This window comes from Lepisosteus platostomus, chromosome 14, assembly GCF_059453375.1.
Source record: "Lepisosteus platostomus isolate fLepPlt1 chromosome 14, fLepPlt1.hap1, whole genome shotgun sequence".
Taxonomy (NCBI): domain Eukaryota; kingdom Metazoa; phylum Chordata; class Actinopteri; order Semionotiformes; family Lepisosteidae; genus Lepisosteus; species Lepisosteus platostomus.
This window is the reverse complement of record NC_142624.1, coordinates 22,584,288-22,612,156: the sequence shown is the minus strand read 5'-3', so window position 1 is coordinate 22,612,156 and position 27,869 is coordinate 22,584,288. Positions and strand designations below refer to the sequence as shown.

General features: G+C 34.0%; 1 protein-coding gene across 1 annotated transcript in view; it reads left to right on the top strand.

Moving 5' to 3' along the window:
* Window positions 1-27,869, top strand: part of calcrla (calcitonin receptor-like a) — a 35,454-nt gene continuing 7,585 nt past the window's right edge. Inside the window, exons 1-9 of the mRNA XM_088605068.1 lie at window positions 1-211; window positions 18,756-18,846; window positions 20,846-20,999; window positions 22,115-22,225; window positions 22,838-22,950; window positions 23,305-23,396; window positions 23,815-23,941; window positions 25,269-25,422; window positions 26,418-26,478. Coding sequence (XP_088461194.1) covers window positions 18,796-18,846; window positions 20,846-20,999; window positions 22,115-22,225; window positions 22,838-22,950; window positions 23,305-23,396; window positions 23,815-23,941; window positions 25,269-25,422; window positions 26,418-26,478 — 863 coding nt within the window. The 5' untranslated portion in view covers window positions 1-211; window positions 18,756-18,795. The remainder of the gene's footprint in view (window positions 212-18,755; window positions 18,847-20,845; window positions 21,000-22,114; window positions 22,226-22,837; window positions 22,951-23,304; window positions 23,397-23,814; window positions 23,942-25,268; window positions 25,423-26,417; window positions 26,479-27,869) is intronic.

Sequence of the window (27,869 nt, the reverse complement as noted above, 5' to 3'; positions counted from 1 at the left end):
TCTGACAGCAGTTCCAACTCTACTCACATATCACTTAAGACCAGGCTCGGCTTGCATTCGCAACATTATTGTATCAGCGTTCCAAAGCCTGCTTTAGCCTCAGAAAGAAGGATCAGATTACTTTGCATTTCGTTTACAGTAAAGCCCTGGGAAAACGCTGATTGAACAGCACACTTTCAAATCTTTTTTACTTGGATTCCCATTTTGTTAGGTAAGATGCATCTTGAATTATGTTTTCTTCTTTCCTCAGCATGCGAAACTTGCATAAGGGGACAGTTAGCATTACTGCTTTAGCTAAGTGAATGGCTGGGAGAACAAATGTAGCACCACTCTGTACAAGCTCTACTTGTTTTTTATGTTATAAAATGCTTATTTTCATTACTGATTATCTATTTTTTATGCAACCTTAATGAAGTCTTTTTCCATTTTATACTTATTTTCATGTGAGAACATCCTCTGGATTAAACTGATAACAGCAGTTAGAAAGTTAAAGTGCAATGTACTGAACTGATGATCATATTTCGCCGCCGGGACTTAAAACGATTCAATGAATAGACCAATGGAAACAAAGTTATGCTGTTATTCGAAACATTTGTCTTTAAATTAACTAAAACAACCCACTGCAAATTTACAATACTGTTGATTAATACCATAACCGTATCAATTAATGTGTACCGTATGGTTTAAGGCAGAAGTGTATTATAAATGTCTGATTGCGCCTAAAGGGTATTTGACCTTATGATTAAATTTAACATATTCTTATCAAAACGAGGTTTTATCACTATAAATACACATATTTTAATGACAGTGGGCATTAAAATTGCATTATGTTTTGGAAAAAATATTATCAACAATGACATTGGTTATGGGGATGAAAAGATGCAAATGATTTACCTCTGAAGTAGGATAGTAATTCTTGTTAATTAATATCTGAGCAGCAGCTTAATTGAAAACCCTTACATCTGTACTACAAGTCCTTCTGCTGCAGGAGAGTTAAGTGGTTAATATCAGTTTAATTGTGGTACTTTGATCTCAAGGCATGTAGCCTAATTTTGACAGCAAGGCTAAAGCTATGTACTGTATGTGAATATGAATGTAAACTGGCAAGTCAATGGCAGGTCAGCCAAAGAATAAGAAATGATAACTAAGAATATAAAATGATAACTAAGAATAGAATCATTTTCTTTTTAATACTCATGCTTTTCAATCTGTATATTTACTTGGAGAAAATAGTTTGGCTCAGTAAATGTAAAATAAAATAATATTTTAATGGCATAATACTTTGATGTTTTAAGGAATTACTTTAAAATTCTAATTATTGTAGAGAATAACAAAATTATTATTTTGTCTGCAGCAGTGGTAAAGACAGGGACCTTTCTTGAGAAACAAGTTTTCTTCATATATTTCCTGTTCAGCCCTCTGTTAGATTCCAGAGTATAAATACTTGTTTATACTTTGTAGAACATTTTTCTTGATTTTTTAAATTGAATCTAGCAATTCAATTGTAATGCACTATAAATGATTTGAAAAAAAAAATACTTCCACCATTTATAGAAGTTGTAAATGTATTACACATTACTTGATTTTTTTTAAACTTTTACTTTTAACAAATGCACATTTGTGAAGAATGAATGCTTCAGCAGCCTTACATACAAAAACTATACCTGTTATTGTTTCTGACCTGGTGATACAGTTGATTTCTTATGAATCACATAGGCTAAAATGTAATTATTCTATTTATTATCTAGACATGGGTGGCACAGTGGTGCAGTAGTTAGTATTTCAGCCTAGCAACGCTGGGGCCCTAGGTTCAATTCTGGACCTGGGGTGTTATCTGTGTGGAGTTTGTATGTTGTCACTATGTTTGACTGGATTTCCTCCCACAGTCCAAAGACATCTTGGTAGGATAACTGGCTTTTAGGCAAATTAGCCTAGGCTTGAGTGTGTGTATGCCATGTGGTGAACTGGCATCCCCAGGTGTATCCTGCTTTGTGCCCGTTGCTTGGCAGGACCGGCTTTTAGTTAGTCTTAACTTTATATATTTCTGACAGATTCAAGCTCTTCTTCCATAACATAATATGGTTGAGAAGATGGAGCAATGTGAACTCCAGTTCTTCTATGCCATACTATCACATTGTTAGATTTTTAATTTCAGTATTTCTATTGATTTCAATCATATCTTGTTTTCCTCCAAATACAATATCACTGCTGTCTTTCATAAACAGAGCACCAGAGGCTCTGTTTATGTAATACTAGGTTACTAGTATTACAGCAGACAATTTTACTGTGATGTTGAAATGCACAGTTACAGTATGTTTTGGAATGTGGACCAGGATGTCTTACAGCTAAGAGAATATCTGAGCCAATCTGCAAGTTTAAACAAATGTTTCTCAGCAAGGACTCATTAAAATCTTTTAGTTTTTTCAACTTCTGGCATTGGGGTTTGTGGAATAATTTCTCATAAGAGCTTTTTTCTTACAGAATATGAATAGAATAATGTGTCTTTTTGATCTTGACTGGATGGGGTATTTGTACAATGCTGTGGTGATAGTCCTTTTTTCAAAAAAATGAATTTCTATAATTCAGTGAGCTGCTGTTGCATTTTGTCTGTGTTGTCTACTTTAAATCTTATTTACCAAGTCATGGTAAATTATTCCTTTAAAACTGTACTGTTCTGTCCAATGGTTTGTGTTTCTTAAATCACATACAGTGACCACCCTTTTGAATGTGCTATCCCTGTTCGTTAAAATTGTACTGTGGCAGGCAGGTGACTCTCACATTGATATCCATTTGACTAAAAAATAATAATATAAGAGTGAAAGCCATTTGGCCCATCTGACCTTTCTGGTAGTTAGTCTCTAATTGATTAAGTATCTCTTCCAGCCATTTCTTGAAAAAAAAATAGGGTTTTGGGTGTACAGTACAGTATGTCCATAATCCTTTAAATAAAGAAGTGCATTCTGTTCAAAGTTGATTTAAATGCACTTCCACATACACTAGTTTCCACTTGTGTCCTCTGGTTCGTGTTTCGCTGTTGATTCTCAAGATGTCGACTGGGTTGACTTAGTCAATGCCTTGAATACATTTTGAATACTTGGATCAGGTTCCCTTGTAGTCTTCTATGCATTATTAAAAAGGGTGAGTGGTTATAGCCTGTCAATGTGGGACATTCCTTTTATGTGATGTGGTGGCCAAAATTGTACACAGTATTCTAAATGAGGTCTTACTAGTGGATTGTATAATTTTAACATCCAGCTAAATGCTTATATATTATATACATACAGTACGCTAAAGATTCTTTTGACTTTTTATTGCTTTCCCTGATTGTCTAGGGAGTGTAAGGGATGTGTCAATGTAAACATTTTCATTGAAGAAGTATTTTCCGTAAGAAACCTTTCCAGCATTTCCCATAATGTGTCTATAGTTTATGTTTCTGCTACCTACTTTACAGTACAGTATGCTGTAATACTGTAATACTCTGCACTTGTCTACATGTAAAGTGTTTGCCCTGTCTTGTCTCTACCCTTTTGAATTTCATTTGCTGCATCTAAAGTGTTTGCTAATCTTTTTTAAATAATTAATAATAATAATTGCTTACACTTATATACTGTAGCTCTTTTCTGGACACTCCACTCAAAGCGCTTTACAGGTAATGGGGACTCTCCTCCACCACCACCAGTGTGCAGCATCCACCTGGATGCGACAGCAGCCAAAGTGCGCCAGAATGCTCACCACACATCAGCTGTCAGTGGGGAGGAGAGCAGAGTAATGTAGCCAATTCATAGAGGGGGATTATTGCCATGATTGGTCAATGGTAAATTTGGTATTATCAGTATAATCTGCAATCTTGATTTAAAATGCATTCACTTGTTATGGTTTATTATGTAATTAAATGCAAAAAGTACTACAGCGATGCATTGTGTAATGTGATGTAAGATTTGGTTGCACAGTACAGTACCTGAAAATACTGCAGGTACGCAATGCTTGCATTACATATTTTTTCAGGAATGCTTCTGTTTGTGTCATGATGTCCGAATGATAGAAAACACGAATGCTGCAAGATTTCACAAAACGATTTCCTGTTTAATGAGTCTAAAACATCTGATAAACTTAACTGATCAGTACATCGAAACCAAAAAAAAGATACACGTAACTGGTATAAGTAAAGGCAAATATATTTTGACATTTGGGAAGGGGTCTTTGCTTAAATGATAACTTTTTATTATCACCCAAGAGCACTATTTGGACATGTTCACAGTTCATATTATTATAATAAATTTCTAGTATTAACAATAATAATAATAATTGCTTATAATTATATAGCGCTTTTTCTGGACACTCCACTCAAAGCACTTTACAGGTAATGGGGACTCCCCTCCACCACCACCAATGTAGCATCCACCTATTGTATTGTAAGAAGATATAGTTTCTATACCCCCTGTTTACTATCTATATGACTTACAGGAATTATTTCAATAATAGATAACTATGATCTACCACACAAGGCAAGTACAATTTGGAGGTGCTTCCTCTAGTGAACTATGCTAAAGTTTGTAATAAAAACTGCATTTAGAGTTAAGAAACATAATCAAAAATCATTTAGTCCCATTTTTTAATGCTTATAGTTAACATATCTAAACTATAAATAGTGTCTATCTGTCTAATAATGGATATCCTTCAAAGTTAGGTTGGCAGTTAAGAGTTGCGATGAATTACGGGCATATGAATATTAATTAGCAACTCACTCAAGCAGATAGAAGTGTCTTATGATTTTTTATTCCACATTTTTGCGTAGTCAAAGTAAGCAGACGCGCACAGCTGTTCAGCCCTTATTAGGGATCAACAGTGTGACATAGACTTTGACCAGTGACACATACATATTTACGTATCTTAGAATGAACACCCCCTTTAGGTTACAGTGAGAGTTGAGAGCAGTGTTTGCAATTTTCCACATTTGTAACTGTTTATATAACCTATACTATAGGCTATAGAATCACATTAGGGATTATATCTGTCTTTTAGTATTGCTTTGTTAAAATATTATGTACTGTACTGTATATATTCATGTCCCTACTGTATGTGTTTGGTTTTATTAAATGTCTCCCTATTTCAACGCTATGCATAAAAGCATATTATTACAGACAATATGCAGACCTGAGAAACGTAACACCATTTCCTCGTGTATTTGTTTTTTCTTTCGTCAGGTTTTTTCTTGTTATTAAATCTGAATGTTTAAAAAGCTCGACAGACATTCAGTCTTTTGCATCCATCATCACCATGATCACTGCTCCAGCACTGCTTTTGTGGCTTTGTTCAGCAACATGCCTTATTGTAATTAGTTCTGAGTGCAGTACAAGACTAAGAAAAATAAATAAGATACACATGGAACCGCTTCTTTCCTCTGCCGAGATCTTTATTTTTTAATTAGAAACACTGGGCACAATCCTCATGTACACAAACGCTAACCCAAACTCCAATTCTAAGCCAGATTCAGATTATACAATGCCATTTAAAGAAGTGTACCACGCTATACCTCAATAGACTGTTCTTATAGCCTGGATTATGCTGTAAAACGTAATAAATGAGCATTTTACTTGTAAGGAGAATCATATAAGGAGTCCTTTTATAACAGCCTGCTGTAACACCGGATCTAATGATGTATTTAAAAGGGAATCAAAAGTTTTCTTTCCTCTTAAGAATCCAAGTAGAGATATTTGGAATCAGTTAGAATCATCAATGTATTAATGTAGAAAACAATTTTGCTTACAATACAATGGATTTTTAGTTTGATTGGTATACTTCCTATGTACTTGTTTTTAAAAAAGGGAATTGTAGAGTACATTTGCTTTGAAACTTTCCATCCATTTTCTAACTGATTTATCCAATACAAGGTCGCAGGAGAGTAGGAGCCTATTCCGGCAAGCAAATGGCTCAAGGCAGATACACGGGATGGGACACACAGACACAAACCTGCACGCACTCACACCAGGGCCAATTTTCTAGAACAATTAACCTACCGGCATGTCTTTGGACCCAGGGTCCCAGCTCTGCAAGACAACAATACTAACCACTGTGCCACAGTGCCACCCCTGTGTAACTTTAATGTTTATTTGTTGAAAGACTTTTGTGCTGTGCTACAGTCTAAAAGGTTTTATACTGTGGAATCATCATAAAACAAAAATATTATGTGGGTGTAACAAGCCAAAATCCAGTAGCATTACTAAAATTACTCTCAAAGCTATTTAAACATTTTGTAGTGCTCAAGTAGTGTTTTTTTTTAATCCATCTGTCTGTTTCACAAGAAACAGTTTACAGGATTATGGTGATTTTTAAGATTAAGCAGTTCTTATGAATTATTTGTATGTGATTATTAATTTACTATTTCTGGTTAACAACGTTGGAAAGAAGGACCATCATTTAATTCTTGTTTGAGAATGTGAGAACACCCCTAATAAGGTGTGAAGGAGCTGCCTATACAGTAATTACTAACATTATATTGAAAAGTGGTAAATGTGTTCAGACAGTTTTGCTTTCTTGCATTTTGAAATGGCCAGAGCACATCAATAATAGTGTTGACATAATTCATGTATCTTTGTTTATTCTCTATACAAAACACACAAGTGAACTTTCAGGCTTTTTCAGTTATTTCTGTTATATTTAATCAGCTTTATTTGAAACGGATTATACCATTTTGCTTCTGTTTTAGTTTTTATGCCTAGAGAGAGTGTCATAGTCTAAAAAACTTAAAAAAGTTTAATGAATTTAATGTTAGACCTAATGTATGTATTGAGGAATTAAAGGAAGATATTACTAATTTAGATTAGAGATTTCCATATCTGTAAAGTACATAGAGGATAACATTACAGCAGCCTTTATAGATTTAGACCTTTGCTGGAAAGTTCCCTTGCCCCAGTCTAATCCACCTCTTCAGATTTTGAGTTGTTGTTGATCTGCAAAACCTTCTGAACTGATGTCCTTGAAGCACAAAGATAGGGAACTCTGATTTCGCCTGTATTGTAGGTGACATAATTATCCTTCATACTCACTTCATTGGAGTTACTTGATTGGCATCTTAAGATTTCTGACTGATTGTCAGCTACAGGTATGCTGTTTAATCAAATTCACAGATAATGGGTTTCTGTATCACATCCAGTATTTGAGCCCCATCTCTGAGATGTCATTAATAATTTCACACACAGAAAATTAATTAAAAACGCAAATATACAGTACAAGTCGCTGGGGCACTTGACATACACACAACTGAATCATAAACACTAAATCTCTTGTTTACACTTTTCATCAGCTTGTTTTCCTAATTGAAAACGAAATTCCCAAAAGTACAAATACAAAACATTGTGCTACAAAAGATAACTCTTACTCATTATTTTGAAAACCATGTGAACTTTTGTTTTGTCAAATCTGACATAGGGAAAATATTCATTTTTACCTTTTAGGGGGATAGTATGCTTTGGTTTAACAATTTGAATTTTAATACCAATGTTGAAATTAGGCCAGTCTAATAAACAAGACAGGTATTCACATATTCCTGTAGGTGTGGATGAATTGTGAGCTCTCGATGATGTATTTTCAAGAGGCATTGATAATAAAGTGCTTTGTGTAGGATGTATAAAAAATGGAAATGATGTCCATGGGTGTTTAAGGCTGATATGTATTAAACAAACTGTCTCCACTAGACATTTGTTTCCTGATATAGATTTTGTAGAGTCGCTCCTCCTGGTGCTTTTTAAGAGGGGTCTCTGGGAATGTATATATTATAGTTACTCCACCCTGGGTTTAAAAGGAAGGACAATAAGTTATCATACTTCAGCTGTGTTATTTTTTCAACAAGGTGCTTTTACAAAATGAAATTAGCCTTACATTGCATTTTTATTAACATGGCCAGCTGGATAAACAATAAAAGCTGTTATTAGCAGATAAAAAGGGTAATCTAGAAAGTGCAGTGTGGGAATTATCTGCAGAACACCCTGCAGAACTTCTTGATGTCTTGATCTTGACAAAATTAATGGATAGAAGTACCCTATACTGTATATAGAGAACTGAACATACTCATCCTCATGTATGCACAATGCTAAGTTTATTCTACTGTATATGTCACAAATAATATTTTTCAACCATTTTGCAAAAATAAACAACTTGCTTGGACAAAATTACAAACAAATTTAGAGTGTCCTTTTTAGACCTTTATGAGTGTGTGAACATGTTTTGTAGTTTTGGATCTAATGTCATGTTCTGTGATTGTATTCCCCCTTCTCTTTGATGCAAGCAGCATTTTAATAGAATTTGTAGTTTAATAGTTTTGTAGTTTAGGTTTCCTTTAATTGCACAGAGTTGAAGCACCTCTGTATTATGATACAACAAAGCAGCAGATTTGGTGAATGTTGCAGGTCTTTACAAGAGAAAAGGCTTACATATTTGCCATATGTGGCTCTTCATGCACTATAATAATTATTATTTTAAGAAATGAAAAGGATACAAAGAAGATTTGCATGTGTATTACTATTATTGAGCTAAATGTATATTTGATACTGTGTGTATGTTTTCAAAATATACTTTATGAACTACAATTGAAACAACTTGTCTGGTGTTTGACTAGAGCCATAAGAGCTAAGTTCATTGCCTATGATATGCCTGCTCATTTATTTTTTTGTTGTCATCTAAAAACAGCCCTGAAGCTGATACGGTCCTCAGGGTTATTTTTGTTTCAGAAGTAGATGTATGATAGTTCAGTGAGCAGCTAACACATCAGAGCCTAGTAGGTTTATGATCTCAGCTGACACATGGGCTGACAATTAGGCAGGTACAGAGGATCAGAAGTGGGGTGTACTGATGAAAGAACCCATGGGAAACATTTAAGCTGTCAAAGGGGTTTTTATCATATAATCTGTTCTTGGGCCAGCTTCTAAAGCCAGATGTGCTTTATTTATATATCTATATGAACATTCTAATGTAATTATTACTTTTCAACCACAAACAAATATCTTAAAGACTATGTTTTCTGTATACTAATTACAATTATTTGGCTTCAATGTCTTCAATGTTTCCAGCACATTTGCTTCAGAGCTAACATTACCTGTTTCAGTACACACGGGTTAAATTAAGAAGCAGGCCATCAGATATTCTTTGTTTGCACACTTGGTCTCAACTAGAATGCTGTCAAAGATCATTTTAAAACACACAGCAATTAGAATATACAGTACACAAAAAGTTAACATATGCTTTGGAAATGCCCCTGCAATCTAATGAATGAAAAATGACCAGAAACAACAGCTGAGATTCATTACAGTCCCATCAAATGCTGAAGGAAAAAAAAACATTAAAGCTCTTTATCGACAAAGGCTAAGAACAGTTCGATAAATTAGCATATTTAAGAGATAATGAATTGCATGCCGTGAAACATTTTAAATAATTCCTCATCTGCATTATTATATTTTATGCTGAAGGTACAATCCTAACAGCACAAACACACAAATTGTTTTGGCACTTTGGTGATGGTTTGGTGTTCCACACTGCAATGTGGAAATGTGTTTTCCTGCAAAGCTTTAAAGTTCTCAATGGAAGAAGTAAAGGTTTATTCCTTGACACCACAGCCGAAGTATTGTGTCTCTTTTATAAACCTTTACTTGTTCATTTGCAACCTACACATGATGCAACTACCTACTTGAACTCATTTTAAATTGTACCTTTTTGGTGAGCTTCTATTATGTTCTTTTTAATATATTGCTTTGTACTACAGAAGGACTTAATACTTTTGGTGTGTTTTTATTTTTCATGTTTAATTCGAAACAGCTAAGCATTAAATGCTGTGCTACTTTTAGGAATAAATGGGAAAATAATTTATCTGGAAATGATAGATCAGGAAAAAATGAATTTGTGCTTTCATTCCCTTTTTAGAATTATTTCTAAAATATTATTATATCATTTTAGGATTATTATTTGAATTGTATATTAAAATAATAACTGGGGGTAGGGGAAAACCCCCCATCTCATTCTATGGTTTAAAAGGTACCTGAAACTTACAGGTAGGTGCAGAAAACACTGAGAACTATAGGGATGTTAACATGTTTGGGAAGACCAAGGCATAATTTCAGGATGTGGAGAAAGATTCTTTGTCAAATTTTGCTTTGTGTGCAAACATTTTGTCTCTGTATAAACACCTAAGGTGATCAGGATGTGATCATATATCCTTAGATCATTATCTTATGCAGGTGCAATTAGATTTTGACAAGCGAATTATTTTCAGAATGATTAAGGTGGTAGTGACGACATCTACTGTAGAAGAGATGGACTTTTAGTGTAGTGTTTAAGACCATTTACTAAAGCAGAGCTCAAAGCTTAATCCCACTGACAGTGTTATTTTTAAGTCCATTTTCTTCATTGAACGTTTTTTGGCATTTCAGTTTAATGCTATTTTCCTACTTCTTCTGCCTTGTTTGTTAATTCAACCAAAATTAATGTGGTTGCTGTCATTTTAGGGCTTAGGAATGAAAGGAGTGTTTTAATTTTTGGCTTTCATAAAACTTTAGGAGCTATACAGTACATAAATTTGATGTAAAACTTTATGTTAATTTTATTCTCTCTTCTTTCAGTAATTATCATGGGGCAGGACTGGTCAGCAAATCCAAATCTTAGTTTATCTGTATCAGCTTGTTTGGTGATACACTGAAGATTCTGGTTGACAGTAAACTATTTAATTGTGTTCTCTGCCAAAACAAAATAAACACCCCAAATCAACAGTGTTACGTCCCAGTGTCGTACTCTTGGGGTCGTAACAAACAGAAATGTCAAATAATTTTGAATATTGCTTATAAAGATTTGTACATTAAAACTATCAATTAAAGTTATCAATCCAAGCAACCAGTTTCTAGAGGTGAAGATGTACCTTTGCATTTTTAACCTTTAAATTGATTGCACATACCCTGAAAAACTCATTGCTCAAGCTTTGGAAACCACAAAAGTTCATATTCAAAGACAATATTTACAGTATTTTTACAACATTAATACCAGCTCTTTACAATATTAAGTATATTAGAGAAGACAACAAAGTAAAGTAAAGTTATATTCTTTTTTTTCTGGCACTGCAAGTAATATTTTAATTCGAATGTAAAATAAAATAGTTGTTTGTTTTAAGCATCATAACAATTCCATTTAGTAGAATACTTACACTTATCACTAATTTAGACAGATAATTCATTCAACTTTATTTGTCATTATACTTACACAGGTGCATAGTATAGTAAAAAGTGTTTCTCATTAGTCACTCAGGTGCAGTATGTAAATAGAACAGAAGATAAGACAATAGACAGTAACACAATAACAATAACAGTGTAATAACATCACAGTGTAAACAAAACTGTGTAAACTTAAAATCAGTTTCTTATTGTTTTATTCCATGAAATCAAGCTGAAATTACAAGGAAATCAAATCCTTTTTAATGCTACAAATGCCTTCTTGTAATAACATCTTGGCACCCTGAAAATCTGACATTCTGGAAAGTGGTTATTAGTGGTTATTTAAAATATTTTCTGTTTTTTTTAACTATGTACATTCATCATTCATAATAACTATCTCTAAATAGTAACTCAACAAACAATATTTTATAATTACTGTAATGTGAATTTAAGAAAAATGCAGTTTGAGAATTTCATCTTACCCTCTTATTCAGGATGATAATTATACAAAGATCATATATTTAAACAGAATAAAAACATTGAAAGAAGGAATCACTGGACGGAGGGAACATGACTTCATTGTTCAGCCATTTTCTAATTATCTTTCCGAGCCTGTTCTGAAGCATTTATTTTGAAAACATCATTAGTTAGAGTCAAGCAGAGAAAGAGCCCCAGCTGTGAAACTCACAAAGGCAGAGTATTTTAAATGCAGACTGGATGATGAAACAATCAAAGACAGCTCATTAGAATCTTTTCACAAACTGCTATAGTCATCTCCTTTAAATACATACATCTGTATGGAACACTCATTTTACTTCAGCACAGGGCTTTTTATTTAGCAACACAAAGTCAGAGTTGTAGTCTAGAGATCAGTGGGTGAAGAACTGTAGGGTGTGGAGTTTGTTTAGAAACAAAACATAACCATCTGGATTTGTCATTGAGACCAGTAGACCATTGGTATTAACTTTTAAATATTGTACCACTTGGGGAAAAACTGAAAACATTTTACTTAAAAACTATGAAAGTCCATCTAGCATATATTGTAAATAAATAATTAAATTGAATAGTATAAATTGCTGTGTTTTACCTTCTTAATATGAATTAGTGTACATTTAGTACGGTATTTATTTATGAGAACCAAACCTAAAGAACAGATAACTTGGACGTTTTCGAGAAAATGCAGAAAACATTTTAATTTAGAAGTCTATTTGTTGGTGTACATGGTGTTGCAATAATTGACAGTTCCCAAGTATTTTTCAAACATTTCCCATGTTCTGTGGAATCATAGTTTGTTTGTTCACATCACTTAAGATAATAAGTGTTCACCAAACCTATTGTATAATTATTTGTTCGCTTGTAAGGGAATATGTGTGCTGTATCTTATATTCCGTATGGTCTGTTCTGGGATTCACAGAAGTTTTACTGTGGCTTTTACCTAAAAAAAATGCAACTGAACAAAGGTTTTATCACAGCATTTATCTTATCAATTCTGGCATTGTTAACATTTTGAAAAATAGAATGTTTAATCCAGTTAATCTCAATAAATATTCATATTCATACAATTTTTAGAGTAAAATCTTGTAACGTGATGGCCGTAGGCCACTGAAAGCCTTACAGATCACAATTCTTAAATTATTAGCACAGTCAAATATTCACTGTTTTCTCTCTTTTTTCATTTTTGTACAGAACTGTATATACAGTAAACATACATTAAGAATATTAAAATGGATAGAAATGAGAGGAAGCTAATTCAACCCAATTAATCAGCTTGGAAGTTAGTAGCTAACTTATCCAATGAACTCATACCATTGTTTCTTGAAAGAAGCTAGGGTTTCAGTTTCAACTAGATGTCTGGGTAGCTTCTTCAGCAGTTCCAGAACCTTTTGTAAAAAATTACTGCCCTCCTGTTATCAGCTTTAAATTCACTTCCAGATCGTCTCCACTTGTGTCCTCTGGTTCATGATATGCATTGGGTATCCTTACACCTGAAGAAGGCTCTATAGTATAGGATTCCCATTTAACATCTACCATGTTTAATATATTAAACCTATAGTACTGTATGTACAAGGGAAATGGAAAATGACAGAAAGCAAACATCCTGTTTGTGCTGTTGGATATTTATAACACACCCAGTGAAGACAATAGACCTGATAATAAAAAAGAGGAATATGAATATGTACAACATTGGGTATCCTTACACCTTAAGAAGGCTCTATTGTATTGGATTCCCAGTTAACATCTACCATGTTTAATATATTAAACCTATAAAATGTTATAGGTTTTATATATTAAGGCTTCAGTTTGATCAGCTGCTCAGACATCAACAAAAAGAATAACACATGGATTTTATGAAGACACACTGTTACACACTGTAGAATTTCTTTTTATGCAATCATGTGAATTTGCTTTAAAATATGAATATGAACAACCTCAAAATTAGTGTTTTAATGAAAGGCAGTGTTACTGATGTAAATCATATCAGCTACAAATTAAAGCACTTAAACATCTACACCAGCTGTAATGTTAATGGCATCTGTTAATAATGTACCTACAGTATAAATAATCTAGCTATAAATAAAGCTGTTAATAGTGGCACAGAAAACAAATATCTCTAGTCTTTATTTCTATGACAATAGTGCTATATTTTAGATTATTTTTATGCTTAGATTTGTATTAAATATAATTTTTTTAAACATTCTTGGTTGGTTTTGAAATAACCAAACAATACTTTATTTTTTATATTCTACTACAGTATTTATAGCATTTGAAATAAATGTATCTTACTATGCTTTGCAATATTTACACTCTTTATAGTAGAACACCTACAATGCACTGTACGGATGCATTATTAAATAATCAAGTCTTAGACTCTATCTTAGAATAGAAATATATATATAGAAAATGTATGTACTTGTAGAAATATATAGAATAGAAATATGTACACATTTCTAATTGCTACAAGGGAACTGGAAAATGACAGAAAGCAAACATCCTGTTTGTGCTGTTGGATGTTTATAACACACCCAGTTCAGACAATAGACCTGATAACGAAAAAGAGTAAACTGCTGATTTCACAAGTACTCACATCTATTTACAGTATGCCAATTTTAGCTGTGTTTCATAAGTTTTCATAAGGAAATTTAATAAAGAAAAGGAAATTTTAGGTTTAAATAAACTTCCATGCTTCTCTTTTTTTGGGTTTGCAGTTGTCATTGGGTTGAACTTGAGGCAAAACGCAATGACAAGAATAGGTTATGACCTGTTCTTAATTTAGATTTTTTAAATATGTTTTAATATGCTGTTAAGGGATGACATTGTGAACTGGCTTTTTTTGGTGTACATCGTAGTGAAAACTGTTCAATTCACTGAAGCACCATGCTTTTATGTACTGTTATCCTCAGGGTAATCATCTTGATGTAATCAAGTAGAACTACTGTAAATACAAGAAATAATCTGAGCCATTTAGCATTCCTGTCGAATGCCCTTGCCTCAGCTAAGATGCATTCAAATTAAATGTCACAACCTAAAAAGAATGAAAAAATATGTACAATGTGTATGTTTTACATGCACATATACAGTATAACGGTACTGTACATTCATATATAAAAAACATTCTTTTGTAACTATTTCTCTGGGGAAAACTCAAATAATTAAAAAAAGGAAAAATGCATGAAAATGTCAGTTTATGAGTTTAAATGAGCTTAATAAATAGTATGGTAATAACTTTAATTTTGTGCCTTCCTTTTCTGCCCTTAGCCAAGTTATAATATTAGACAAATGATCATCTTACAGATACAAAACAGCAGTGGTGATAGCCCTTTGTTATGGTTACTTGTGTACTAATTATCCAATACGGGACTGATTTTTCTTTCTCTTCCTCGTTGTTAATCTTACAGTAGCTGGTGATACATGGCAATAACAACAGGTGGTTTAGGAATGCCAATAAAGGAAGGTTTAAACTGTGTAGTAGGCAATGTGATCACAACCAGTAGTGTAATGATTAATTCAGTGTCATGAATCTCTTTATCTGGTAATGATTTCTCAGATAGCAGAGATAAATAATGGCATTGGCCAAAAAACAACCTTTGGGTGAAAGGAAATCTGAAAATAAACTTCTATACCTTGCATTTTCTTTTGGTTTACTTAATAATTTTGTATAATTTGTGTAATACTTTTAATTCCTTTTTCAGTGGGTGTGTTTTAAATATTTTACAATTAAAAAGAGGTTGTAAAGGGCAACCCCAGTTACATTTCTTTTCTGTGATTTTTAACATTTGAATTTGGAAGGATTATTTATGCCATGTAAATCTATGAAGTACTCTAACATCTAGTCTTTAGTTACATGATTTTTATAAATGGTTTGTTACATATACTGTACATAATATATATTTGTGTACACATAGTCTAATTTTGTTGATTTAATTTTCAATATAATAAGAATTGACTAAGTTATCATTTAGCTGTTACATTTTCTTTAAGGGATTCTTTGCATATTCTTTAGATACAATAGAAAGAAAAATCGTATTTAATTTTCTTGTTTTAAATACATTATATACCAGCTATTGTATACCAACACAGGAATTTCTGTGTTGTTAAGGTACATTATGTCTTCAAATGGCTACAGTTACCCACTAAGGTGGCTCAGCACTAGTGCTCATATCTGGGTCTCTTAATTGCCACAATGACCAAAAACATTCACGCCAAATTCAGTTTGAACCCAGTAATCTTGCAGTTGTATATTTCTTGCTGTGACTGGAATTCCCAAGACAATGAAGTACAAATTGCTCAGTGCAACCTGTAAGAGGTTTGGGATTGGATGCCAATGATAAGGACCCACTAATCTCTGTGTCTGGTACATGCTGGAATTTTGTACAGTATCCAATGAATAGTGTGGCATGGTGGTACAATAGTTAGCCTTACTGACTCACAGTGCTGGGTCCCTGGATTCGATTCCAGACCAAGTGTGCTTTCTGCATGGTGTTAGTATGTTCTCCCCATGTTTGTGCGGGTTTCTTCTCATGGTACAAAACATACTGGTAGGTTAAATTGGCTTCTGGTAAACATTGGCACTGGTGTGAATATGTGTGTGTCTGTGAGTGCCCCCCAATGGACTGGAATCTGCTCCAGGGTGTACCCTGCCTTGCATCTTGCTTGCCAGGGTAAACTCCAGTTTCCATACAAACCTTAACTGGAAGAAGTGGTTAGAAAATGGATAGATGAATCTAAAGAACAATGGCTCAATGTGTGGACAGGATAAAGGAGAGTGCAAACAGATATATGCAGATCTAAGAAGGGTTACAAATGTGTGGACCTGTCTAAACAATCCTATTGAGCCCATAAAACCCACCAGTGAGAGCCGGGGTACAGTTGGCAAATCTTAATTTAATGTATAAATAATAGCATACATTTATTTTGTTTTATTTTTTTTCCTTGAAAATATGTATTCATTTACTATATATCCTAACAAAGTGTGACAGTATTACTTGCATCTTTCTAATATCTTTTTAAAAGTCTTTTTTCTGTCTCTTGGTAAACGTTTCTACAATAAATTATTTGAAATCTTTCCATTTTAGTAAAATGATTCATCAAATTTGGAAAAAAATACTCCATACCCCCTGGCTTGTAGCAATGCTTTAATGATCTCTGCTTACGCAATGTCAGTTGGGCAAGGTGGTCATTTGTCTCACAGAATGAATGAGATGACTGGTTGTGATTGGAATGTCTTTTTTCTAAAACTACAATAGTTATACACAAGCAACCAACTCCAAAACATTTTGCAAAAACAAGAAAAGAACAAAAGGGATATTTTAAACAAAACAGATTAGGCAAAGTAGTAAAATGTGTTATGTTGTATATTCTTCCAGAATTTAGTTATTGTTTTGTTAATTTTCTAAATGTAATTTGATCCGTTAGGTTTAATTTTAGTCTACTGCAATGCTGGTTGCTCACAATTCACAAATGCACATGCAGCTGATCTGTGTAAAACACATTATGATATTTAAGCCAAATTGTATATCTGTATCCATACATACATCCAAACACATAAACAGTTTATAGACATTAATTAACCTAGCCACACCACCATGCCATTCAAGTTAAATTATATTATTATTAAAGTATCTAAAAGATAATTAGTGTTAATGTTTTAGAATTAAAGTTTTAGGTGTTTGTTGGACACAAAACTTAGAATGAACATTTGTTGTATTTGTTTCTGTTGTGAAAATTAATAAAACAATTTTTAAAAAGAACACTGAATGATCTGTTTTAGTCTTCTCCATTCCATTTGCCCAGAAGAATTTTGATTTTAATATCAGAGGCTGTATTCCTCATGTGTTTAAGCTTTTGAGCACTGTTAGCTGAAGGTGACTAGAGATTGCCTAGGCAACCACCAGTAGACCTAGAAGGGCCAGAAAACAATGTGTAGGAAAGCAGAAAAAACATCCCACAACACTTGCCTATTAAGGAATAATAAGAGGTTACAATGATTTACAACATGGATTAGTTAGAAAAAAAAAACAAAAACTTATTGTACTGTGCCATCTCCTGTGACGTTAATAGTAACATTCAAATACCCAGTGTGCATATTTATTTTTCTTCCAGCTGAACATGCATGGCCTCTGTAATGTAAAATCATATGTTAATTAAATAACTTATATAAAACAGATAGTGAAAGTATCCTTTATACTATATAAGGCATGGTTTATGCAGGCATACCAAACTTTCCCTACTGACTCTTCCTACATAGTGTATATTGGTAATTTGTGAAAAATGAATCTTATTCACCTGCTCATAGAAACAAATAAACCTCAAGGGCATACAATTTCAACACATTTTTCTTTTCATTTAAATCCTTGTAACCTCTTACAACTAAAGCTTGATTTGTGTTTTTAATTTGCTCATAAGTCCTTTTTAGTGTAAGCCTCCTTGTGTTTTTCATGTAGTCTGATTAAATTTCATGACAAAAACAGTGATTGTTTTTGGCCAAATGGTTTTGTGTCCCAAAGTGCTCACTGGTTTCAGTATTCCTGGAGAATTCATGCATCATATACAGTATGAAATATTTCAACTCTAGAGTATTATATTTCTTATCCAGATTAAAGTTAAAAAAATGTTAAAATTCATTAGGCTATTGTGAAATAATATTGCTATATTTTGTTTGGATTTTTTTCACTAAGAAGAAGGAAAGTCTTTGCAAGAGGTAAAAAAAGCTTTGCTAAAACCATTACAGGGGGTAAATGATGTCATAAGAATGTGATAATAGATTGCCAAATGTCTTTTAGTTGGAAACAAAAAAAAGTAAAAAGTCATTTGTTGCTCTTATACAATAAAAGTTAAAAATAATTGCTAAATATTTTATTCATAATGTTTATTTTTTTATTTTACCTTCTGCTGTTTCTGAATACATGATTAAGATGCAATATAATAAAATTAAATAAGTAGCCTTTATAACTTCTGTTTCAGAACCACAAACACATTTCTCAAAGTTAGATCTTCTTTACTCATGTTGTAAGAATTGTGCATTGTATGTCTGTAAGCTTATTTATTGTTGTTGCTTTTTTATTTCAGATCAATATTTCTTAATTGTTGGTTCAGTACTGGACCAAAGATGGGCAGATGTTTGCTGGTTTATCTGTCATTTATAAGCTCTGTCACACAGGTAATGTTTATTCTTTTTTTTTCTTAACATTTTAATTCAATAATATAAACAATAATAGAAACAAGAACATTTGTACCACTTCTAGTTCAGGAACTTGGGTTGAGTGATTCTTACAACACAACCATATTTCAAAAACTGCCTGTATTCCATATTAAACTCAAGTGTATGAGCAAACTACATAAATATACTGTAAGTTATGTTTAGAAAGGCCAGGATCCAGCATTGCCGACCCTTCCAGCATACAACCTGAGTTTCTTACATTTTTAGTGGTCTGTTCTGTTCTTTTAGATCCCTTCAGGATCCTAACTGTTGGGCATTAGTCCCCTCTCTGGGAAGACTGCACAATCCCATTCCTTCTTTTCTGGTCTTTCTTTGGCTTTACTCACACACACTCATCCCATTCACTAGAGCTTCTCACTAACTCTTCACACTCTGTCTTCATTAATCACAAAGCAGTATGACTGATCCTATTTGGCCAGGGACCCCTTACTGTAACAAACACATCTGTCTCTGACGTAGCATCAGCTGTGGGGTGTGGAGTTTCCTCTCTCCCTTTTATTTCATTTCTGAATCTGCCCATCTTTCTGCTGAGGATAAGAAGCAGGATGTAAAGCAGGAACTCAACCTATGCCATCTAAACTCGTCTTTCTCTCATTCTATGGGGAGAAGACTTATTTTCCTTCATCCTGGATACCAGTGGGCCTTATTGACCAAGAGACACTGTGTTTTGCTATTGCTCTTTTTACAGTATAATGCAAGTTTGTACTTGGCAAAGAAGAAAGAATGTAAATAACTTGTTTAACTTGAACTGAATTAATAACACAGAAATAGAAATATTATCCAATATGATAGAAATTGTTTGAATGTTTTTGTGGAGTTTGTGGAGTTTTAACCTTATTTTCCAATTTTACAAAAAGATTACGCGTTATAATGACTTAATAGAGATTGATGTAGTTTATGAGATAACAGATCTTAACAAATATGTTCAGTGTCTAACAAACCAAAGCACAAGCTGTTCTGTTTGCTATACCTTTGAGCTAATGACATTCACACAAAGAATTGGACATTTTGAAACGACATAGTCTGATCAGTTATGCAATCACAAGTATCATGTAAATCTCCTGTAATTAAGAGAGGTTTGGAGTACAGCCCTACTTTGTCCCTTTCCTGTGTTCTTAAACAGGATGTGATAAATTGTCCTGTTACTTTGACCTTTGGGTATTTAGAAAATAACAATCCATAAACCTATTGAGTATTAAAACATTCTTGTGTTGCTTATACTAGGCACGGTTAAATAGTTAGCCAGCAGATTTAACCCATAAACATCAGCACAGTGCCAGGCTTAAGTTTCCAATTTTTTTGCAAACTGAGACACAGCAGTACAATAGGGATAGAGGTGGCTGTTATCCAGCTAACTAATGTTCTGTTGTTTGCATACAGACGGAGGCATGAATATATGATTCTAAGAGCCTTTCTCTAACTCAACACATACTGTTCTTTTTGCCCATCACTCTCTCTGTCCCCCCTTAACTCTGCAGATTTCCTAGCTTCCCTGCCCTCTTTATCACTACCCCAACTGCTACCATCCTTGAATACCAGCTGAGCTCTACCCAGCTAAGTCAGCAGCCTAATGATCAAACCTAATGTTTAAATTGGCATCACCCATAATATTAGAAACCATGATGTTATGTCAAGTTAAAATAGAAGGGAATCAAATTCACAATCAAAGTACCTCCATTAAGTAATATGTGATGTGTATTGTAACTTAATTACCATTTTAATGCATTACCACTCCCTTTAATGGACAGGTTACACACTGTGCAGTGGCTACAGTTTCCTGTGGGTCTACAAACAACAAGGTCCGGCAGCATATACTGTATAATCAGACATCATTTAGTTTGTAAAGAAGATGCTTCATTTTTTTTTTTTAATGTGATGTTTTGTACAGTGATATGAAAATTCACATCACCTTGCCATATTTATCTTTTTTTTTTACCAGCTATTGGTGTTTGCAAACACAGATGTTAATGAAACTCAGGAAGATGAAGAGAACCACGTGTATAGCCCATTCGGAATCACCAGGAATAAGATAGTGACGGCACAGTTTGAGTGTTACCAGAAAATCATGAAAGATAATGTTCGCAATACAAATGGTAATGTTGCAAAGAACATTTTTTTAAACATAATCCCTGACTATTATTTACACTACAGTCCAAGACAATACCAAGACAATAAGTCACTTAGGAGTTTTTGCCTTTCAAGATCAATGCAAAAGCATTATTTTGTTTAGCATTAAAAGCATTTTCTGGTCACAGCAGTACTTGCTTACAATTCTCTATTTGAAATTTACTTTCATCCAAACATTTTTTAGTAGACATTTTATGCAAGCTAATTTGACCAAAAGTGACTTACAGTACATTTGCACCTATTCATACAGGTGGGTATTTTACTGGGACAATTCAGTTAACTTTCTCAATGGTACAAAAAGCAGTGCCCACCTGGGATATGAACACACAATTATCTAGTAAGAACTCTAATCACTTGCTAATCTGTTTCTTACATTTCAGAGCTGAAATAAATGATTGACACCATAATTTTCTTCTATTACTTTTATATCAGCTTTCATTTTAAATGTGCTATGTAAGTCTATTTAGTCTCTTAGAAAACCTTGTAACTATTAATAGGCAATGACAAGGCCTTAAGGTAATTTTCCTGTGCTGCATTAGCAGCTATTTGTTGCAAATATTTTGTACTGTAGTTCTTAGGTTGAAATTCACTTTTTATATTGGAAACAGTCTCCTATATAAAGCAATACTTCAAATGATACAAGTAGGAATTTATAGACAATACTTTTAGTTGTACTATAATGTTTTTCAGACAATATGGATTAATATTATAGGACAAATGTTGGACTCTGAAAGCTATATCTAATACATGCTATTGAATAAGAAGTGTGAAAGGTATCAAACAGCAGTATTTATTTACTATTTGAACCCCTGTTTTGAAGTCTTTCCTATACAAGGGGCTGATATAGTTCAAAATGTCATAATATCCACCCATGTTTATGTCAGTGACTTACTTCCATTTACTGTAAGTCCTAGCCTTTCAAAACAGCAAGACCACAAACACTAGAACAAATCAGGAAGCTCATTCAAAATAGTCAATAAAAAGAAAGCAAATATTGCAATGTAATTCAAAGTTGCTGCTAAGGATGTTTGGATTGTTTTGCATGACACTTCCCCGACAATGTTTTGTGTTACCACCACAGAACCCACATGTAAAAGCACATGGGACGGATGGCTATGCTGGGACGACACCCCTGCAGGAGTCACTTCAGAACAGCACTGTCCTGACTATTTCCAAGACTTTGACCCTTCAGGTACATTTCATATTCTCTGTGTCCAAGCAAAGCCTTGTCACCTCATTATATAGCTGCATTGTGTCATCCATGCCTTTTCATCAATCAGAAAGCAAGACTATAATCTCTCGCTTTCCCATTTTTTTATTCTTAAATGTGGCCAAACAAACAGTAGACACCACAAAAGCAGGAAAATCTAGGCTTTTTACAGGCATGCTTTTTGTGGCTGACCTTAGTTGCGTCACTGCATCGGGCTGCAGTTTTTGTTTTAAGTGTGCTAGAGGCAGTCTGGGGGTTTACTTGATTAGCATTTTTACTGTGCATATGACCTTCTAACCGTGTTAGCTTTAAAAAGCTGAAGATCAGAGAGGGCATTGAGTAGTTATCACAAAAGTCATAAGTTTACTGGAAATGATGGGCTAGTTTCCAAACTTCATTCCAGTGGTTGCTTAGATACCAATCAGGATATACAGTAATTAAGCTATATCTATAAATACTGGACAAATCCCTCTTTAGCTGTTACCTATGATACAAGATAACTAGAAAAATCTTACTACCACACAAAACACGCTACCAGCGACGGCTATCTCCCTCCACAATAATGTCACTGTTTTTTTATTTATTTTGCTTCAGAAATGGTAACGAAGATCTGTGATCACAATGGGAATTGGTTTTTACATCCAGAGAGCAACAGGACATGGACAAACTACACAAGGTGCAATGAACGCACTAGTGAGAGAGTGCAGGTTTGTTTCTCAGTTCTTAAAATTACAATTCCCAGATCTTATAAACACAAAGAGAGACGTGGTTCATTTAGAATGTCATTTTTGCTTCTGAAAGTACAGCATATGATTGAGGCTAACAAAGGTCTTTGAGACTTATTTTACGACAGAGTTTAACATTTCATAATGGTTAAAATCTACAGTAAGATACTGTATTACATGTGGCTTTTAACCAAAACAGATTTCAGATTGCGGAAAAGCAGAAAAATAGTTATTACAAGCATTTTGATTGTTATAAAGATATAAATCTTTTTTTTAATATGTATGTTATTCAGAAGCTGCTTATTTTCAGTTTTTTATGGTTTTATTTATCTGCAGACAGCATTGAATTTATACTACTTGGCTCTAATTGGACATGGATTGTCATTAGCATCATTGTTCATTTCATTGGGGATATTCTTTCATTTCAAGTAAGTATTTGAAAATTGTATCATTACTTTAATAAAGCAATATTTTTATTTATATAATATATTCATATGTACTGTGTCAAAATCCTGTTTTGGTAAAGTTGGTAAAGTACTCCTGTGCTTTTGTAAGCCCCAAAGTCCTAAAATCTATTCTTAAAATAACAGTAATGCAGTGTTGATGTTAGATGGGCATGATATAACATTTTATATTGAAGACAATTTAAAATAATTTAAGCAATACAATGTGACAAGATATTGACTTTAGTATTGATAAAAATACATTACATTATTTTCCAACAGAGTAGAAATGTTATTATGTCTTGATATACTATACAAGGAAATTTAAATAAATGGATAATCAAGTGCACAAATAAATTTCTGATGATTTACAAGTTAATTTTCTTTCTTTCTGTTTCACTAGGAGTCTAAGTTGCCAAAGGATAACTCTGCACAAAAATCTGTTCTTTTCCTTTGTTTTAAACTCGATCATCACTGTCATTTGGTTTACAGCAGTGGCTAACAACACGGAGCTTGTATCAAGAAATCCTGTGAGTAAATTAGTAATATTGGTTTTGGTTACTTCCCACAAAAATGAAGCATGTTCAGCAAGAACATATGGCTAAAAACAACATTTTAGGATCTCAACCATTAAAGGTAATCATGCAGGTCACATACTAAAAGTCTTCAGATAAAATTCATTGACGATCTGTAGCTAATGAATAGTGCCAAACTGGCCAAGAGCACTTGAGCTTGGATAGCTCTGAGTCCTAGAGCTTTGTGAAGCTTTGAGTATCCTCAGATTGCTGTACAGCAGTGACCCCTGTGGCTTGACAGGTGCTTGTGACCTTGCAGTGTTTCAGTTAATTTGTTCTCTTTCTGACAATTTAGCACTCCTGTTGGTGTTGTAGGCTCTGTATGTTAAAAATGAGCACTCATATTGGTGTTGTAGGCTCTGTATGTTAAAATTGAGCACTCATGTTGGTGTTGTAAGATCTGTAGGCTAACAGGATATTAAACTGAGCCTGTAGGCTCACAGGATGATACATATGCGTGGATGCCTTAGAGGTTTTAAATCTCTTATGTTCAGGCACAAGGATATCTGCAGTTAATTAAGTTAATTAAGAATTACCGGTTTTGGAGAGAGGCAAAGTAGAGTCAATTCTCAAATTAAGAAGAAAAATTGAGTAATATGTCAGTGGATAAGTACAGGAAAAATACATTGTCTGTCTATTCAATCCATCCATTTTATAGCTGATTCTTCCAATTCTGGGGATCTGGACCCTATTCCAGCAAGCAACAGGTGCAGAGCAGGATACACCCTGGACAGGACACAAGTCTAATGTGGCACAGACAGACACAAACACAGTTGCTCACACCAGGGCCAGTTTTCCAATTAACATTAATTAATTAGCAGCCAATTAACATTGCAGTATGTTTTTGAAGCTTGGGAGGAAACCGGAAATGGGGAGACCATACAAACTCCACACAGATAGCATCCCAGGAATTGAACCCCAGGCCCCCATCACTGCGAGGCAGCAATGCTAAACACTGCACCACTATGCTGTCACTACTTATTCTTGAAATTTAAATACCAAATATAATATCCAGTGAAGTGAAGCTATGCTTTTCTCAATTAGTATTTTTATATGAGAGTTAAACAGGTTACAACCTGTTCTTTTTTCTGAATAGCAGAATAGTCTCTGGCCTTCCATTGACCTCACCAGGATAGGCTTATTGATATTGAATGGATATTACATTAATGGGTTACTGACAAATACAGTATATGGGTTGAATACAAGTGTTATTCTGTCAGTTTTTTGGATGACCTGTTATACCTTTAAGAAGCATCCTAATCTGAGAATACTGTCATTTTAGCTCAGCTGCAAAGTGTGCCAATTTATTCAGCTGTATCTGTTTGGCTGCAATTACTTCTGGATGCTATGTGAAGGAATATACCTCCATACTCTCATTGTTGTGGCAGTGTTTGCAGAGAAGCAACACTTGATGTGGTACTATCTTCTTGGATGGGGTAAGATAAGACTTCTGTTTGGCTTTTTAGTCAGATATTACCTGTTTTTTCTTTCCTCTGATATAAATGTCATTCCCTTACATTTACTGACTTGCTTAAGAAGTTGTTATACAATAAGTGCTTTCTGATGTAAAATTAGTTGGTTAACTGAGATAGCAAACTCCTTTCTGGATCGTACAACATAAGGAAAAATATTTCCTTATGCTGGATGATGTCATTACAGTTTTTTCTATATAAAAATGCAAATGATATTGCACAATTTATATATATAGTTTAGTGAATACCTCTTTTCCTCTTTTTTCCTAAATTATAATAATTGTAATAATTATAATAATTGTATATGTAAAACCTTTTATACATGAAGATGTATAAAGAAGAAGGTGACTGCAGATGTATAGTATACACATGTGTATCCTGCATAAAGAAACACAACAGTCCTAATATTAGAATAAATGTTCACATTTAAATATTTTTACCTTACATTACACATTACATAGCACTAACCAATGTACCTATTTTAGTCTAATACTGTAAATGCTTGTTGAAAATGTTAGAGCTTACACACTGTAACAAAATGTAAAAATACATTCAGAAATTTGTGAAGTTTTCTTGTGCAAAGATACTGCTTCCTGCATTATAAAAGGTGCACTGAATGGGTGTATTTAATAATAACTCTTTAACCAAGGCCATGACTCACTGAAACAGAGGCAACACACTGTGGGAATACCAACTGACACTTATATGTACTGTACGTGCAAATACTTAACATCAGCTGAACCTGTTCTAAAATGTTCTTGTCAGAAACTTATTAACAAATGGTAAAAGGGTGTCATAGCCATATATAATATAAGCCAAACTCTTTTTATTATTATAAGTATTATTATAATGACAGTATGACAATCATAATAATGGGTGGAAATGCAATGCTTAATGGACAGACTACCTTAAACATATTTTCTATCTGATACAAGCTAATCTTATATTTCTTTCCCCAGGATTTCCATTGATTCCAGCCTCCATACATGCAGTAGCTCGCAGTTACTACCATAATGATAAGTAAGTTATTTTCCTTTTCCTGTTTCATTTGCCAGAAGCAAATATAAAAACACTGTACATACTTGTACAAATTCACTACAAGGACATTTCTGAATCGATTAACTTAATTTCCCAGTTTTCAAGAAGCTTACTAATGCATTTATCAATATACTGTACAATGTTTATTTTAACAAAATAGCATGCACAATAAAACTTTTTCTGTAAAATGAATTAACAGGATCACCTGTTCTGTGAATTTGACAGGCCAAAAAGACAGGCCTTCAAAAATGCCATAATCTACAACTGTGATTTGAGATATATATTGTACTGTATGTGTCTTATCAATTACCCAACATCATTACTGACATCAATGAATGACCTCAGTGTCCTCCTTCCATATTTTTTTGAGGCAAGAAAATATAGATTTGTATTCACCATCTTTTTATTTAAAAACTCGAACCATCTCCTTCTCTCGCCCTGCCCCCTGGTACAATGACCATCTGCGATTCATGAAGGCAGCCTCTCGCAAACTTGAGCGTAGGTGGCGTCTTTCCGGCCTAAATGTACATTATCAGGCCTGGAGAGATTACTTATCTGATTATAAGGTCACTATAGAGTCTGCTAGATCCACCCACTTCTCTCACATCATTGAAAATCACCAAAACAACCCCAGACATCTTTTCTCCACCATCAACAGACTGCTCAAGCCAAACTGCCCTACCACATTACCTGCCTCATCACAACTTTGCAACACATTCTTAGATTTCTTTAGTTCTAAGATTGACAACATCCGGCATCTCATTCTCTCCACTACGGATATAATTTCCACACCTCCTCCCTCCTCATCCAACTTCTCTGGTTCCCGTCTCTCCAGCTTCTCTCTTCTTGACTCAGCATCCCTAAACAAACTAGTTACGCGCATGAAACCCACCACATCTATTTTAGATCCCATTCCCACCACTTTATTCCAGTCCTGTTTATCTTCTCTCTGTCCCATTGTCCTCAATATAATACATGAATCCTTGAGCATTGTACCAACGGTCCTCAAAACTGCTGCTATTACCCCCGTGCCAAAGAAGCCTAACATGGCTCTCGACAATCTTAACAACTTTCGCCCCATCTCCAACTTACCCTTTCTCTCTAAAATCCTAGAACGTGCTGTCACACTTCAGTTACATAACCACCTCATGACAAACAACCTTTTCGAACCCCTCCAATCTGGCTTCCGCCAACTTCACAGCACAGAAACCGCCCTAGTCAAAGTCACCAACGATCTCCTAATAGCTTCTGATTCTGGTTCTCTTTCCATACTCATCCTTCTTGATCTCAGTGCTGCCTTTGACACTGTTGACCATAACATCTTACTTTCTCGTCTCGAGACTGTGTTTGGAGTCTCTGACTCTGCCCTAAAA